This window comes from Agrilus planipennis, unplaced genomic scaffold (assembly GCF_000699045.2).
Source record: "Agrilus planipennis isolate EAB-ADULT unplaced genomic scaffold, Apla_2.0 scaffold266, whole genome shotgun sequence".
Classification (NCBI taxonomy): Eukaryota; Metazoa; Arthropoda; class Insecta; order Coleoptera; family Buprestidae; genus Agrilus; species Agrilus planipennis.
This window is the reverse complement of record NW_020439035.1, coordinates 275849-288422: the sequence shown is the minus strand read 5'-3', so window position 1 is coordinate 288422 and position 12574 is coordinate 275849. Positions and strand designations below refer to the sequence as shown.

The following is a 12574-nucleotide window of genomic DNA, read 5'->3' as shown; positions in this document are numbered from 1 at the left end:
TTTCTTCTTGCTCTCTTGCTCTCACACACTTTTATGTTTAACTCTCACCGCACATGTTGTAGGGAAGGCACCAACTTATATAAAACCCCTTAAAAGATAGAGATTTTATAGTTTGATAAAGTGTATCAATAACGCTTTGGTGATTTTGTAAATTGCCGAAATTTAAAAACACTATAACCTCTAAACCTCTGTAGTTCGTTCAACTGCAGCTTGACAACAAGAAGATCTCAAATTATCGTTTTTCAGACTATGTCAAGTGTTTTTATTTCAACAACTCGCTATCAGATAAATCAATCTTCACAGCTAAGATATAAATACATCGACGATCGAACGCTCAATTGTCATTTAGTCGAAAATGTCAATCAAGTGCCTAATAGCGAGTTTGGTCCTGCTACTTATTCATGGTTCGGCAGGTAAGCTTCTCATATGCTATTAAGATTATGACCAGAATTTAAGCAACTGGATTATATGCATAGCTAATGTTTAGCCAAGTTATACGTATTCCTAGATTGTAAAATAATATATAAGATTTAACGCAAGGGAGGTGACTAGTATAATATATAATATAATTTCTCACTCAAATTTTAATCCTTACTGTATTTCTTGTCAAGCCACATTTTTCACACCAACAGTTAATAACCAATTTGGAAAAGAACCAAAAATTCTATTAACCTAGAAACTATATTTGTTAAATTTATAAATAATAATAAATTCTGATGCATTTCACTGATGGTACTAAAATAAGAGAGAACAATATTGTGGGTTCCGCTGCTTTTTGGCCCTTCTTTCAACCTTCCTGTTACTAAAAGTGATCATAAACTATACTGCTGAGTGCTGTGCTTTAAATGAAGCGATTCATATTATTATAAATAGTACAATTGTTAGCACCGTCAACTTCTTTGATATTTTTGGTTCGTTTAAGCTTTAAACTCTTCAAACATCTCAGTAAAAACTAATATTCACTTACTTTCTCTTAAAGATAAAATATACAAAAATATTCCTAATTACCCTCATTATGAAATTATATTTTATTGGATTCTTATTGGTATTTGGTGGAATGAACGAGCTGACGATCATTCTAAACCGGCCTCTGTAAAAGACATAGGGGAAAGTTGCCAAAATCGTGCTACTTAAGCAAAACTGTATAAAACACGAAACTGGAAACGTTATATGTAAAAGTAACTGTTTCAAATGATAGTATGATGCTTATTTAATCACTTTATAATATAACAAGCGAATAAAAATGTTTATAATTCATGTAAATTACACTTTTTGGAAACATTGAAAAAGTACAATTTTAGAAACGGGTATCCTAAATCGTACTTGATAGTCCCCTAAATCGTACCTTTATAATTGTCGTGTGCTATCATGCCTGTACTAGTAAGTATCATGCCTCTATAGTAAAAAAGATGGTTTGGATATACTCCTTGTTATATATTTATTGACTTTTATAGGTACATTAAAAAATACTGCCTACAAAAACTGACAATTAACAACATTTTTACATTAAGCATATTTAGAACATAAATATTCTTTTGTTTTAATAACAAACATAGGTGGAATGAATAAGCCTGACATTGTAATGTTTGTCCCTCTTTCTTTGCTAACCACTCTACCAATTATTTCTTTTCCTTTTTCAGCAATTATTTTCGCACATTTTTTTTTCTGAATTGTAGAGAATCCCGACTCATCCTTATTGATTCTGGAAGCATCAATCCCATTGGATCTCACAAGAGTTTCCAATAAGTCAAAAAATAGATTTACAGCTTCTCTATTGAAGCCCCTAGCCCGGCTTATAGAAGCATTCTCAGGCTGTCTTACTGAAATATTAGGATGTCTCTTTAACAATAGAACCACTTTTTCCCTGCAAGCTGCATTGTGTGGTTGAATTTATGTTGCAAATTATTGTTTTCCGCTATTTAATAAGCCAAACTTCTGATATATCTAATGCTGAGACCAAAAAATGATGATTCTAGACGGATAATATGTTCAACCAGTTGATCTTCAGGTAATGTTGTGAAATTTCCATTCCTTTTTCTTGACGATATCGATCTTTTTAATGTACCCTCAAGATGTTTTTTGAAAGTAGGTTTTGGTATGTTGAACCGCCTACAACACTCACTAAATCCATATTTATTAGAACGATATGCCTCAATTGAATTCTTCATGTTCTTTTTAGTCCACTAACAATAAATTCTTTTCGGCATGATTTCTGAAGGCAAAAAAGTTGCAGTATCTGCATAAGACATAAAAATCCAGCCAATTGCATAAATCGTACCAGTACGATTTTAGAAACCGCACACTTTTTTTTAAATTGGCGGTTATGTAAAAATAAGTTATTAAACCTATAATTTGAAGTAGTAAACATATACATAGAAACAATTGTGTTATTTTCAAAGGCTTATTGCTTAGCAAAAGTTGACAAAATATTACATCAAGCTTACCTGATTTTTAAACACAGCTTTTATCCGCACATCAGACACGCAAAACGTTCGACTTAGTATCAAAATATACCGCTAGATAGCATTTTTGTATTTGTTTTTAAGGAAAATTGCATGAAGTACGATTTAGGTGAGCGGTACGATATATGTAACTCTCCTCTATGAAGAAATATTTTACATTTTTTCATGAATTTTTGATTTTACCAATTTATTTCCCAGGCCAAAAATGCAATGCAAGATCGTTCCAACGCTTGTGTGTCACCGACGGCAGTAATGTGGTGCTAGAAAACGAAAAGCTTTCACTGACTATTAACAAAGCAAAGGCACAGATCAGTGCACTTTATTATAATTCGCCTAGTGATAGTAGTATCAAGTCAACTAACCTGCTGAGAGGCGGCTCTGGCTATTACATTGCCGTTATTAGTGTCGACGGTAAGAGCGTGAACACCGGCCCTGATGTGGGAGAAATGAAAATTAGACAAAATGTAAGTGTCGCGACAGAAAAGTAAGATAAAACTTTATCGAAAACTTAATACTCGAAAATGCTCTATTTCAACAATTTCTCAATTGGGACCAAGTTTTTTACTAATACTAATCTTCTGAATTGTCTGCAGTTTTTATTTTCCAAGATTTAACTTTCGATAAAAGTATATCTAATTCCGACAAGATGTGTGCTCAAAATACTTATAGTGCTATCACGGCAATCTCACAATAAACATAAAGAATGATAAAAGAACAATAGAATAGAAAACAATAAACTTATTAGCAAACTTAATTAAATTGATTTCACTGATTGATGATGAAAAAAATATTAAATATTACCCGCTTATAAATTAAAATTTTTCAAAGTGTTTTAAGTGATCTTGGTATATAATAAATTATTTTTCACGGCCTAGTAAATACGTTTCGCCGTTGTTGCTGCTGTCACCTTTTGTATACTTCGTTTAGTTTCTCTAGCGATGTGACCTTTAGCTTGACCACCGCAAAGTAGTAAAGAGCAGCACTAGGCCAGAAAAGGAAGGAGACAACCCTCGGCCAAACATTCAACCGGTGAAGAGCGTATAATCCGTACAGTACTGTACGGAAAAATTGACCACTTTATCCACTAAAATTGCAGTGAATTAACTTAACGTTCTACACACCTATAAAACTTCGTTTTCTATTGTTAATTTATATACATTTTTGTTTTAAGAAATTGCTAAACATTTTCGTCTAGTACTGTACAGTTGTAGTCGATCTCCTAAGACCGCCTATCGGGAGCTCTGCTCGTTCAAGCTTGTTCCAACTATTTTGGTCTTGCTCACGTCTAGTGTGTATTCTTTCTATCTTCGCGCAGATTTCTTCGAGGCCACAATTCTAACTAATTGAAATAGACTGTAGTTTAGTTGTCAGAGCACTGGTGCGTAAAACCAGGGACCCGGGCTCGATTCCCGACAAGGGTACGACAGTAGCAACAAAAACTTCCTCCTCATTAACCTGAAGTAATATGTAGTGGCAGAAATTATATTGGTTTCACATTGTTGTTTAAAAAATTATTTAATAATTGTTCTTAAAAGCGTCTTGTTGGAAGTCGATTGTATAAGTCAATAATAAATCATTCTTAAAAATAATAGTTGGAATTTTCTAAATTAACCAGGCTGAATACATCGACCTGGCATTCATAAACAAGAACACAAGCAATTGGCCAATTCACTTCGAGCTTCATTTAGTCCTTGAAAAGGATTCACCCATATTTTACTACTACACCATTCACAAGTATTTGAGAGATGGTTACACCGCCAGTCAGCTAAGGTGGGCAATAAGGGCCAATGCAGACCCATTCAAGTACTATAGCGTGGACGGAAAAAGAGCGGGCCGTATGCCTACCCAACAGGCTATAAACTCGGCTGAGACGTTACAGGACTGGACCTACAAATTGTCAGATGGTTCAGTTTATTCGAAATATCAGCAAATATCAAATAATGAGTACCTACACACTGTGTTCGGTATTTATGGCGATCGAATCGGACTATCTGTACTGCAGACACACAAAGAGTGGGTCAGTGGCGGACCATTCAAACAGGTTAGCTCTTATTTAGTCAAAAATCATAATAAATATTTATTAATTGAATTAATTTCGAAGTTGAAGACAAAACGTAAGTTGGAATTTCGTTCCTGACGGGGTTCTTCGACCGGATACGTTTTTTTAAATCCTGATAACGTTTTGACCGATACATAATCACCAATACATGTTTCGATTAATCCCTTCTCGAAACAACTCATGGAACCATTGTTACAGAGCCTGACAACACACACCGGACAAATGCTGCTCTTCTGTGAACACACGGGGCATTACGGTACTCCAGATGTGGTACCCACCAAGGGATGGAGTAAAGTGTACGGTCCGATCGGCTTCTATCTCAATGATGGCAAAAGTCTTTCGCAAATGTATCTTGACGCTCAGAGACAATTAAAAGAAGAGGGGAAGAAGTGGCCGTACAAGTTTGTTACCGCACCAGAGTACAATGCCCAAGGCAGAGGCAGTGTGTCAGGGACACTTAATGTGAATGGATCGCCGAATAAACAGTGGGCTTACCTTATTCTGACCGAACCTCATGTGGATGATCCCCAGTTCGAAACGGCCACTTACATGTATTCAACAGTTGCTGCAACAAATGGTAATTATTGTTCTTACTTTTAATAATCACTTCAAATTGGGATTATAGTATTTGATGTTTACATGATTACAAATTATACGGGAATTCTAATTGAAATATTTAATTAAGATTTAGGTAGGATGTGATAAATTAACTAATTTTTATACCATGCCATTCTAAATGTCATTTTATTTATTTTAATATAATGAATTGAATTCTTTAATGCACATTAAAAAGAATTTCCCATAATAAACCAAGCAGATTTTGAATCAGTTATTGTTAAAATGTCTTAAGGATACTGAAAATTATTTTGATTACCATTAGGTAGATTTTCAATACCGGCCGTAAGACCAGGCAATTACAAATTGCAAGTGATAGCCAAAGGTGTGGTTGGAAGATACATTCAAACTAACGTTAATGTGGAATCGAATAAAAACACAAATCTAGGCACTATCAATTGGCAGGAAGAGCGTCATGGCAAACAGCTCTGGCAGATCGGTGTGCCTGATAGAGACTCTGGAGAGTTTAAATCGCCACCCGGCTATCCATCACCTATCCCTAATTTGGAAGGTACGTTATTATCGTGTGTCGTATTTATTGTCTGATCAAGTTGCTTCACCACTGAAATATTTACACATTTATTTACATAATCTACAATTTTACCTGAAAAATATATCCAAAAAAGACCTAATAAAAAATATCGACCAAGAGCAAAAATATAACATAACAAAACTAACGATCAAAGTATGAGAGTCAAAATACAAATGGACACGGCGGTGAGGCGGAAATGCCTTTTCGGTTTTCACAGCTAGACTTACTATAGGGTAGGCAGGTTAGTTGTTGACTTACTCCCTCGTTGTTGTCTGGGTAGGTGAAATGTCGGAGTGGTTCGGTACTGAGGAAAGCGTGGCCTTTCATACCAACCGCAGTATCGCGCAAGGAAAAGTGGGGTTAAGAGGTGGGACAGTAAGGGAAGACGGAAATATACATCAAAATGATTCGGTTTTTTAAAGTCGATTTTGCGGCAGAAAAGAAAAAAATGGATGGTGAGAAAAGACTTGGCATGCATGAAAACATTATAAAATACCACAAATGGCGCGGTAAACGCCATCTGTAGTACAATGCTACATTTTAGGATTACGTTTTCTCAACAAGGTCCATTTAAATACATGGATAGCTCACCACTACGTGATAGGCACGTTCCCATAATTGAATAAAATAATTCGAAGTGGTCTATATTCTGTCGAAACTGCCAGACGCGGATCGCTATTTCGATCTTGTTGGATCTCATCAGCGCCTCGCAGACAGTTTCGACAGAACACAGACCAATTTTACCTGCTGTCTTAACAGCACGTTTTAGAAAACGTTGTGTTGATAATACGTAATCCTAAAATGTAGCATTGTACTATAAATACATGTAATTTAGCACACAAAAATACAAGTTATTTGTCTTTTTGGTGTATTTATAACGTCAATGAATAAATTTTAAAGGCAGAATGGTGTAAACATCTATTTCAAACTTGCTTGGCACTGCTAATTGAAATTTCATTTTTTATTGTTTAAAATAATAGAAGGCAATGAATAAAACGTGTGTGTATCAGCACAGTAGAACTTCCTCTTAAAAACTGGTAAACTACAGTGAACATAAAATTTTCTGACTAATTTTGCCAAATGAACTATGACCATACCTACATAGAATATTATATCTACATTTGATAGTTGCTCGGTACGTGAACATCATACATCTACAGACATAATATCAACACGATAGCCTGTGTTTTTAAAAGCACTGTGAAAACAAATAGGCCATTTTATTGTATCAACTAATTTAGCTATAAATTTCCAATTGTGGTAATTTTGTTAGAGTATCGCAAGTTTGGGACATGGCTCAGCTATTCCAAGACATTTCCTAATGATCCAGACTTCACAGTAGGTAGTAGCGACCCGGCTAAAGACTGGGGTTATTTCATGCCCATGATCAAGACACCTGGCTTCCCTGCTCAACTCAAAATGGTCAATATCACCCAAAATACGCAACCTACCAACTGGAAAGTTAGATTCGACTACAGTGGATCAACCGGAGGCACCGCTACATTGACTCTGGGATTTGCTGCTAATGTCAAAGCCGGCATTCGTGCAGTGATTAACGGTAAAGAGATTTTAAAGGTAACCGGGTTTGATGGACCGAAAGCCGATTCTGCACTGTTTCGTCAGGCAGCACATGGTATATTCCGCCAACAAACTGTGACGTTCAGTGCCTCACTACTGAAGGCTAAGAATATTTTAGAGTTCACGCCTCCCGGCCCAGTGAGTGCGAATCATTTTGACAAAATGGTGATGTGGGACTTCTTGAGAATGGAAGTCAGCAATTAATTATGCTTTTGTATACTTTATGTCAAAAAGTTTCAAGTATTATCTAAAGATTATCAATGAATAAAAATTAAAAATCATTATGAACCAAGGTCCATGAAAGCTTTAGAATTTAGATTACAATTGCCTCGTTCTTTTATTTCCTTCGTTTTTCCAATAATCATCTGAGAGTGCACTGTCCTGCAAGCATAAATGTTAACCGCATCCCTTACATGTTTATTTGGTCACTTTCGTGACCTTAATTTTCAAACATGGTTGGCATCGTTTCCGTTTTTTGTTGGTGACATCTGTTGTTACTGCAGTTTCTCTAGGAGGATGTAGAGTTTGATTTTTGAGATAAAGCGTGGCAATGTTTAGGTTTGCATGATGACATTAGAACAGATCTTTTTCCTTGCACCTGTATTATTTTTATACCATACTGATCCTCTAATCCACATATCTGATTTTTCCTCAGCTTCTTGGTGATGATTTCTATTGATAGACATCTTTCATTCTTTCTAAGTGTACTGCAAAATAACTTTTCCGATCTAGTAACTCCTTTGCCAGAGGAATTCTAGAATAATAATTATTAACATATAGAATTCATCCATTATCTAGCAACACAAACATTAATTTCAAAGCCACTGTATGTGAATGGCCTTGATTTTTGGTTGAGTCTTCTTTTGAGTTTTAAGTAAATCCTGTAATGGTGTAGATGTTACAATGTTCAGAAAATCTGAAATCATACTTATAGCGTTTATCTTTAACATATTGATGCATCCCAAGGCGACCACGCTAAAGCACTATCAATACTTTTTTCTAAGACGACGTCCTTTGCACTCCATTTCATCATATCTTGAAGAGGCTTTCTTAGATATAATTGATCGTTACTTTTCAGCAAGTTATGGTTATCGTTAAACTACAAATATCAAAGTAATGACGGGAATTTTCCCCATCACGGATGGAATAAACTGATTATGTACAAACTGTTTTTGGAGTGGAGGTATTTTGTAATGATTTTGTAGTTCTAATATACATTTTGTTAATAGTTGTTGCTAAGCATGCATATTTGTCTGCACCATAATCTTTTCTACAATCTCATCTGTGACAAATAAAAAATATATGTCTAATGGATATAAACCGTTCTAATTTTTAATGTTGATTTTACAGTCCACTAAGAATGTCTAATCCTGAAATACCTTCAAACTGAGAATTTATATTGTACACGTCGAATTTCTGGGGTTTTGAGAACATTCAAAAATTTATACTGCGCGAAATTGTGAGCGGTTTTGTTTATTTCAAATATTTAAAAATTTTCAAATGTTAGTTTGTAAATTTTAAGAAAATGAAGTCGCTTCAAAATTGAAATTACAGCTCCACAGTCAATGATTAATTTTATATCTAAAGTTTTTACATACCTACATGAGGGTCCAGTAATAACTTATTATTTACTTGGAAAATTCGAGTGTCGATGGAGGGAAGTCCTGGTCTATCATAGAATTCTTGTATAAAATATCCTGATCGAGTTCTAGGCCAATTGCATGGTTATGTTCAGCATTTTAAGTTGAAATAACAGACATTTGTAATAGCATATTTCAGTTTAGTTATCAATTTATTAGAAACTTTGCATCTAGGAATTTTTACTTTTAAGGGAGTTTTTTGTTGTTCCGCTTGAAATTCTTAATTAAATGATTGCTTTAATTAAACTAAAATAATAAAAGTGGGATTTACGCAGATACAGATTTAAGCTTTGGGTGGCCTTACACCCTCGGATCCGTGATTCCCTCTTGCCCAGATACAAGCTAATGGTGCTTTTCAAACTTTCCTCAGTGGCGATGCAAATTCTTTTTAAGCTGGGAATCCTCCTTGAACTGTACCAAATACGAGTGATCTATATGTTAAGAGTAACATTAAAACTGTCTTCGATACACGCCAACTCTGCAGTGAAGTGAACGTGTTGAAACACCAATCCTTGGTGTAAATGGAGAAACAGGTTTCGCTCTCTCTTTGTCTTCGGATTTCGGCTAATTGAACAAATTCAAAAGAGAACAGTATCAACATCTTCCTGAAATAATGTTATCAATTGCGCTAGTTAGATTTTCATACCCTTATCGTCCTCGAATGACGATGGATCGCGGAATAACACTAGCTGCATTTCGGGTAATTTCCGGTGTTATACTCATCTGAGTAAACATAATAATAATTACAATGCTAAATACAACTTAGTCTGCAACGATGTTCGGTAAACAGTCGCCGTTACGGTTCAGGTTCCCGTGCTCCGACTACTGGTGAAGTCCGGTAGGCTTCTGCCGGCCCGGCAATTGAGATACGTATTGTAGCGAGCACGAGCGTGGTTGTGTGCGATTGGGCATACGTGTGTGTCAGTGGCTTATCGATTCGCCAACTAGCCGCGGGCGCCTTTCATCATGTGTGCCGTATTTGTAAATATGTGTGTGGTACCTGCGTTCTGGGAAAGCAGTTAAACAGTTCAAAGAAAAAGAAACTTTTCCGCCGTTTCGGAAAGTTCCCGAAAGGCAACAAAAGAGTATTTAAAGGAAGAAACGATCGCCGTGAGAAAGTAGAAATAAATTAACCGTTGCAGAAGTGAATAGAACAACTCATAATCTAAGTTTAGTAATAATTTTATAATGTTTTTAAGTTACTTAATAATTAGTGTAAATGAGTAGTTTTTGTCGTTATCAATCTTCGAAGTTAATTTTGATAAACCCACGAACATTACAGTATATACCCTTAACACCCCAATTGGTAGACTACATGCCCCATGTGATGACGGGACAGCTCCTAACAAAGGAATTATTTGATGATTTAATAATATAATTAAAAAGTGTGAAGTGAAAGAATATGCTATACAATGATATTTGTGTAAGGGTGAAAAATGATATATTTAAAAACGATTAAATTTAAAACTTTAACATAATAGAATTAGCGTAATTTGTAAGAAATAAAATGCGATAACTTTTGTAACTCAATTATAATAAACATTTTTGGTTCTGTCTCTTTACTAAAATGGAATTGATAATAATAATCAAATATGATTATCCAAGCATAATAAATTGGGCCCGTTATAACACATATTTCTGCAATGCAGGTATTCTAAATCAACATATTCATTTATAGCAAACATTCCTTTATTAAATCCCATTCTGCTCTGAGCCTATCAGTAATGAAACCTCCCCTTATCATTGGATCGAAATAGGCTTCCTGTAATGCTATAACTTTGAGTTTTGGAAGTTAGTTCACAATCGTTTCTGGATACTGCATGTTTGTTTCTATGGATAGTAAAGTATTAGATGGAAGAGAACTTGGTATATGGTCAACTACTGTATCGTAGTTACGAGGGGATCACTTGACGTAGGGGAGGTTTATCATTAAAACACCTGTTTTCCCTTTTATATATTTAGCACAACTATCGATAAACAATAGGTATAAACAAACAACAAATTATTAGGCAGAAGCATCGCGGGAGATTAAGTTTAATAGAAGCATAACATTGAAAGCTTAACAAACTTTATCTCACTATAATCCTTTAAAATATAACAACACTAATCAATAACAATGTTCTCAGTAATCGTCTAAATATAAAAAGTGTAAACTATGCTCACGGACGTCAGTAAAACCAAATAAATAAATAAGTTAATAAATTACAACAAGCGCACAAAATAGCACTGACCCACTTTAAAACTCTCAGAATACTAGATAACCAATGTAGATCTAAAAAAACACCATACATTAAAATATATATAACGTGCCCTAAGTGACATCGCTCTATGATTTGGTGCGGAGATTTATACAGCCCTCTCATCCTCCCTTCGATGACTTTCGTCGTCATAACTTCTTCAATTGTGGCACTTATTTCCAGCCACCTCCCTTTAAAGACATTGCTAAAGACACTTGTAAGCGGTTTCCCCAAGGTGTGAGTCAGAGCATTCTAATTTTTTTTCCATGCAAGGCATGTGAGGACATGTTCTGCCGTGTCATAATCTACTGTTTTGTATTTTCTGAAGTACCCATTGAAACACCCGTATTTCGTCAGGAAATGCGTGGTATAGTCTAGTATGTTGTAGCGATCTGTACATATTCTAAATATTTGAATTTTATTTTCTAAATCTTTACATTCAACTTTAATTCCGAACTCTTGAGTATGCTTCATTACCTGGAACCCCTATACCTGCATGTACCCTGTCTTATAATTACTAACAATCTGGTTTCTCCCGCAATAACATTCCATTCTATTTACTTCTGAGAACTTTTACCGTCAGTACTTGCACCTTCTGTCTTTCTTCTAAACTACCCTTCTCCTTGTCTATCTTCAACAATTATTAACTATAAATACCCTTATTGTATATTTCAAAAGTTAGTTAGTTCTTCAGAGTTCTTCTAGTTCATTTCTCCCAGCTATTTCGTAATTTTACTATATATTGTTATTATCGTTATTGTTGTTGTTATTGTTTTGTGATTGTGTTGTTCCTGTTGTTGTGTTTATCAAAATCTTAAAGACCAATTCTATATTAGTGTTTTCTTTTAATTCATCGAGCCATATTTGTGCAATACCAAAAACTACCGAAAACACTACAGTGGTGACCCCGACGTGATTGTGTACCTGCGATATTGTGTATAGGCACAAGTGTGTATCGACGCGGTTCGCTATTTTCCTTTATTTTTGTTGTGTTGACGCCGTAATGGTTTTTTTCGAAATATGGTTAATACACGTGCCGATAACGAATTGGTGCAGCAAATAGAAGCCCGAAGGCTGCTTATAGAAGAACAGCGCCAAAAACTTTACCAAAAACGACAAGAATTCTAGCGTCGTATTCAAGAATGGCAACAGCAAACAGCGCAAAATAGGTTTCCGCCAGAAATTCAAGTTCCAATAATGGTTCCGTCCACAACTGAGCGAGCCGTCCTGAGGTTACCTGCGTTTAATCCCAACGACCCCGAGTACTTTTTTGCCGTATTCGAAAGAACTCTCCATGCGTCAGGTATTACGCAAGACGAGGTGAAATTTAGCCACATTCTAGGCGCACTTGGATCCAAGTACTTGGCAGAAGTCCGGGATGTTATCATGAATCGGCCCGCAGAAAATTCTTACGAAATGCTGAAAAGCGAACTCATCAAGAGACTTTCCCA

The 12574-nt window shown here is 35.4% G+C and overlaps 1 protein-coding gene across 1 annotated transcript; it reads left to right on the top strand.

The window, feature by feature from the left end:
* Nucleotides 1–306: 306 nt before the first annotated feature.
* LOC108741360 (rhamnogalacturonate lyase-like) lies at nt 307–7539 on the top strand. The gene is made up of 6 exons (XM_018476161.1): nt 307–413; nt 2661–2926; nt 4078–4503; nt 4720–5098; nt 5402–5647; nt 6942–7539. Exons 1-6 carry the CDS (start codon nt 356–358, stop codon nt 7448–7450), a joined length of 1884 nt encoding a protein of 627 aa, XP_018331663.1. The 5' UTR covers nt 307–355; the 3' UTR covers nt 7451–7539.
* The last annotated feature ends 5035 nt before the right edge of the window (nt 7540–12574 follow it).

Bases quoted from the DNA above. Each gene is read 5' to 3' on its own strand.
- LOC108741360 (XM_018476161.1), top strand. From the start codon at position 356: ATGTCAATCAAGTGCCTAATAGCGAGTTTGGTCCTGCTACTTATTCAT. The intron at 414-2,660 runs GTAAGCTTCTCA...TTTATTTCCCAG, and splicing joins ACTTATTCATGGTTCGGCAG to GCCAAAAATGCAATGCAAGA. The intron at 5,648-6,941 runs GTACGTTATTAT...TAATTTTGTTAG, and splicing joins ACCTATCCCTAATTTGGAAG to AGTATCGCAAGTTTGGGACA.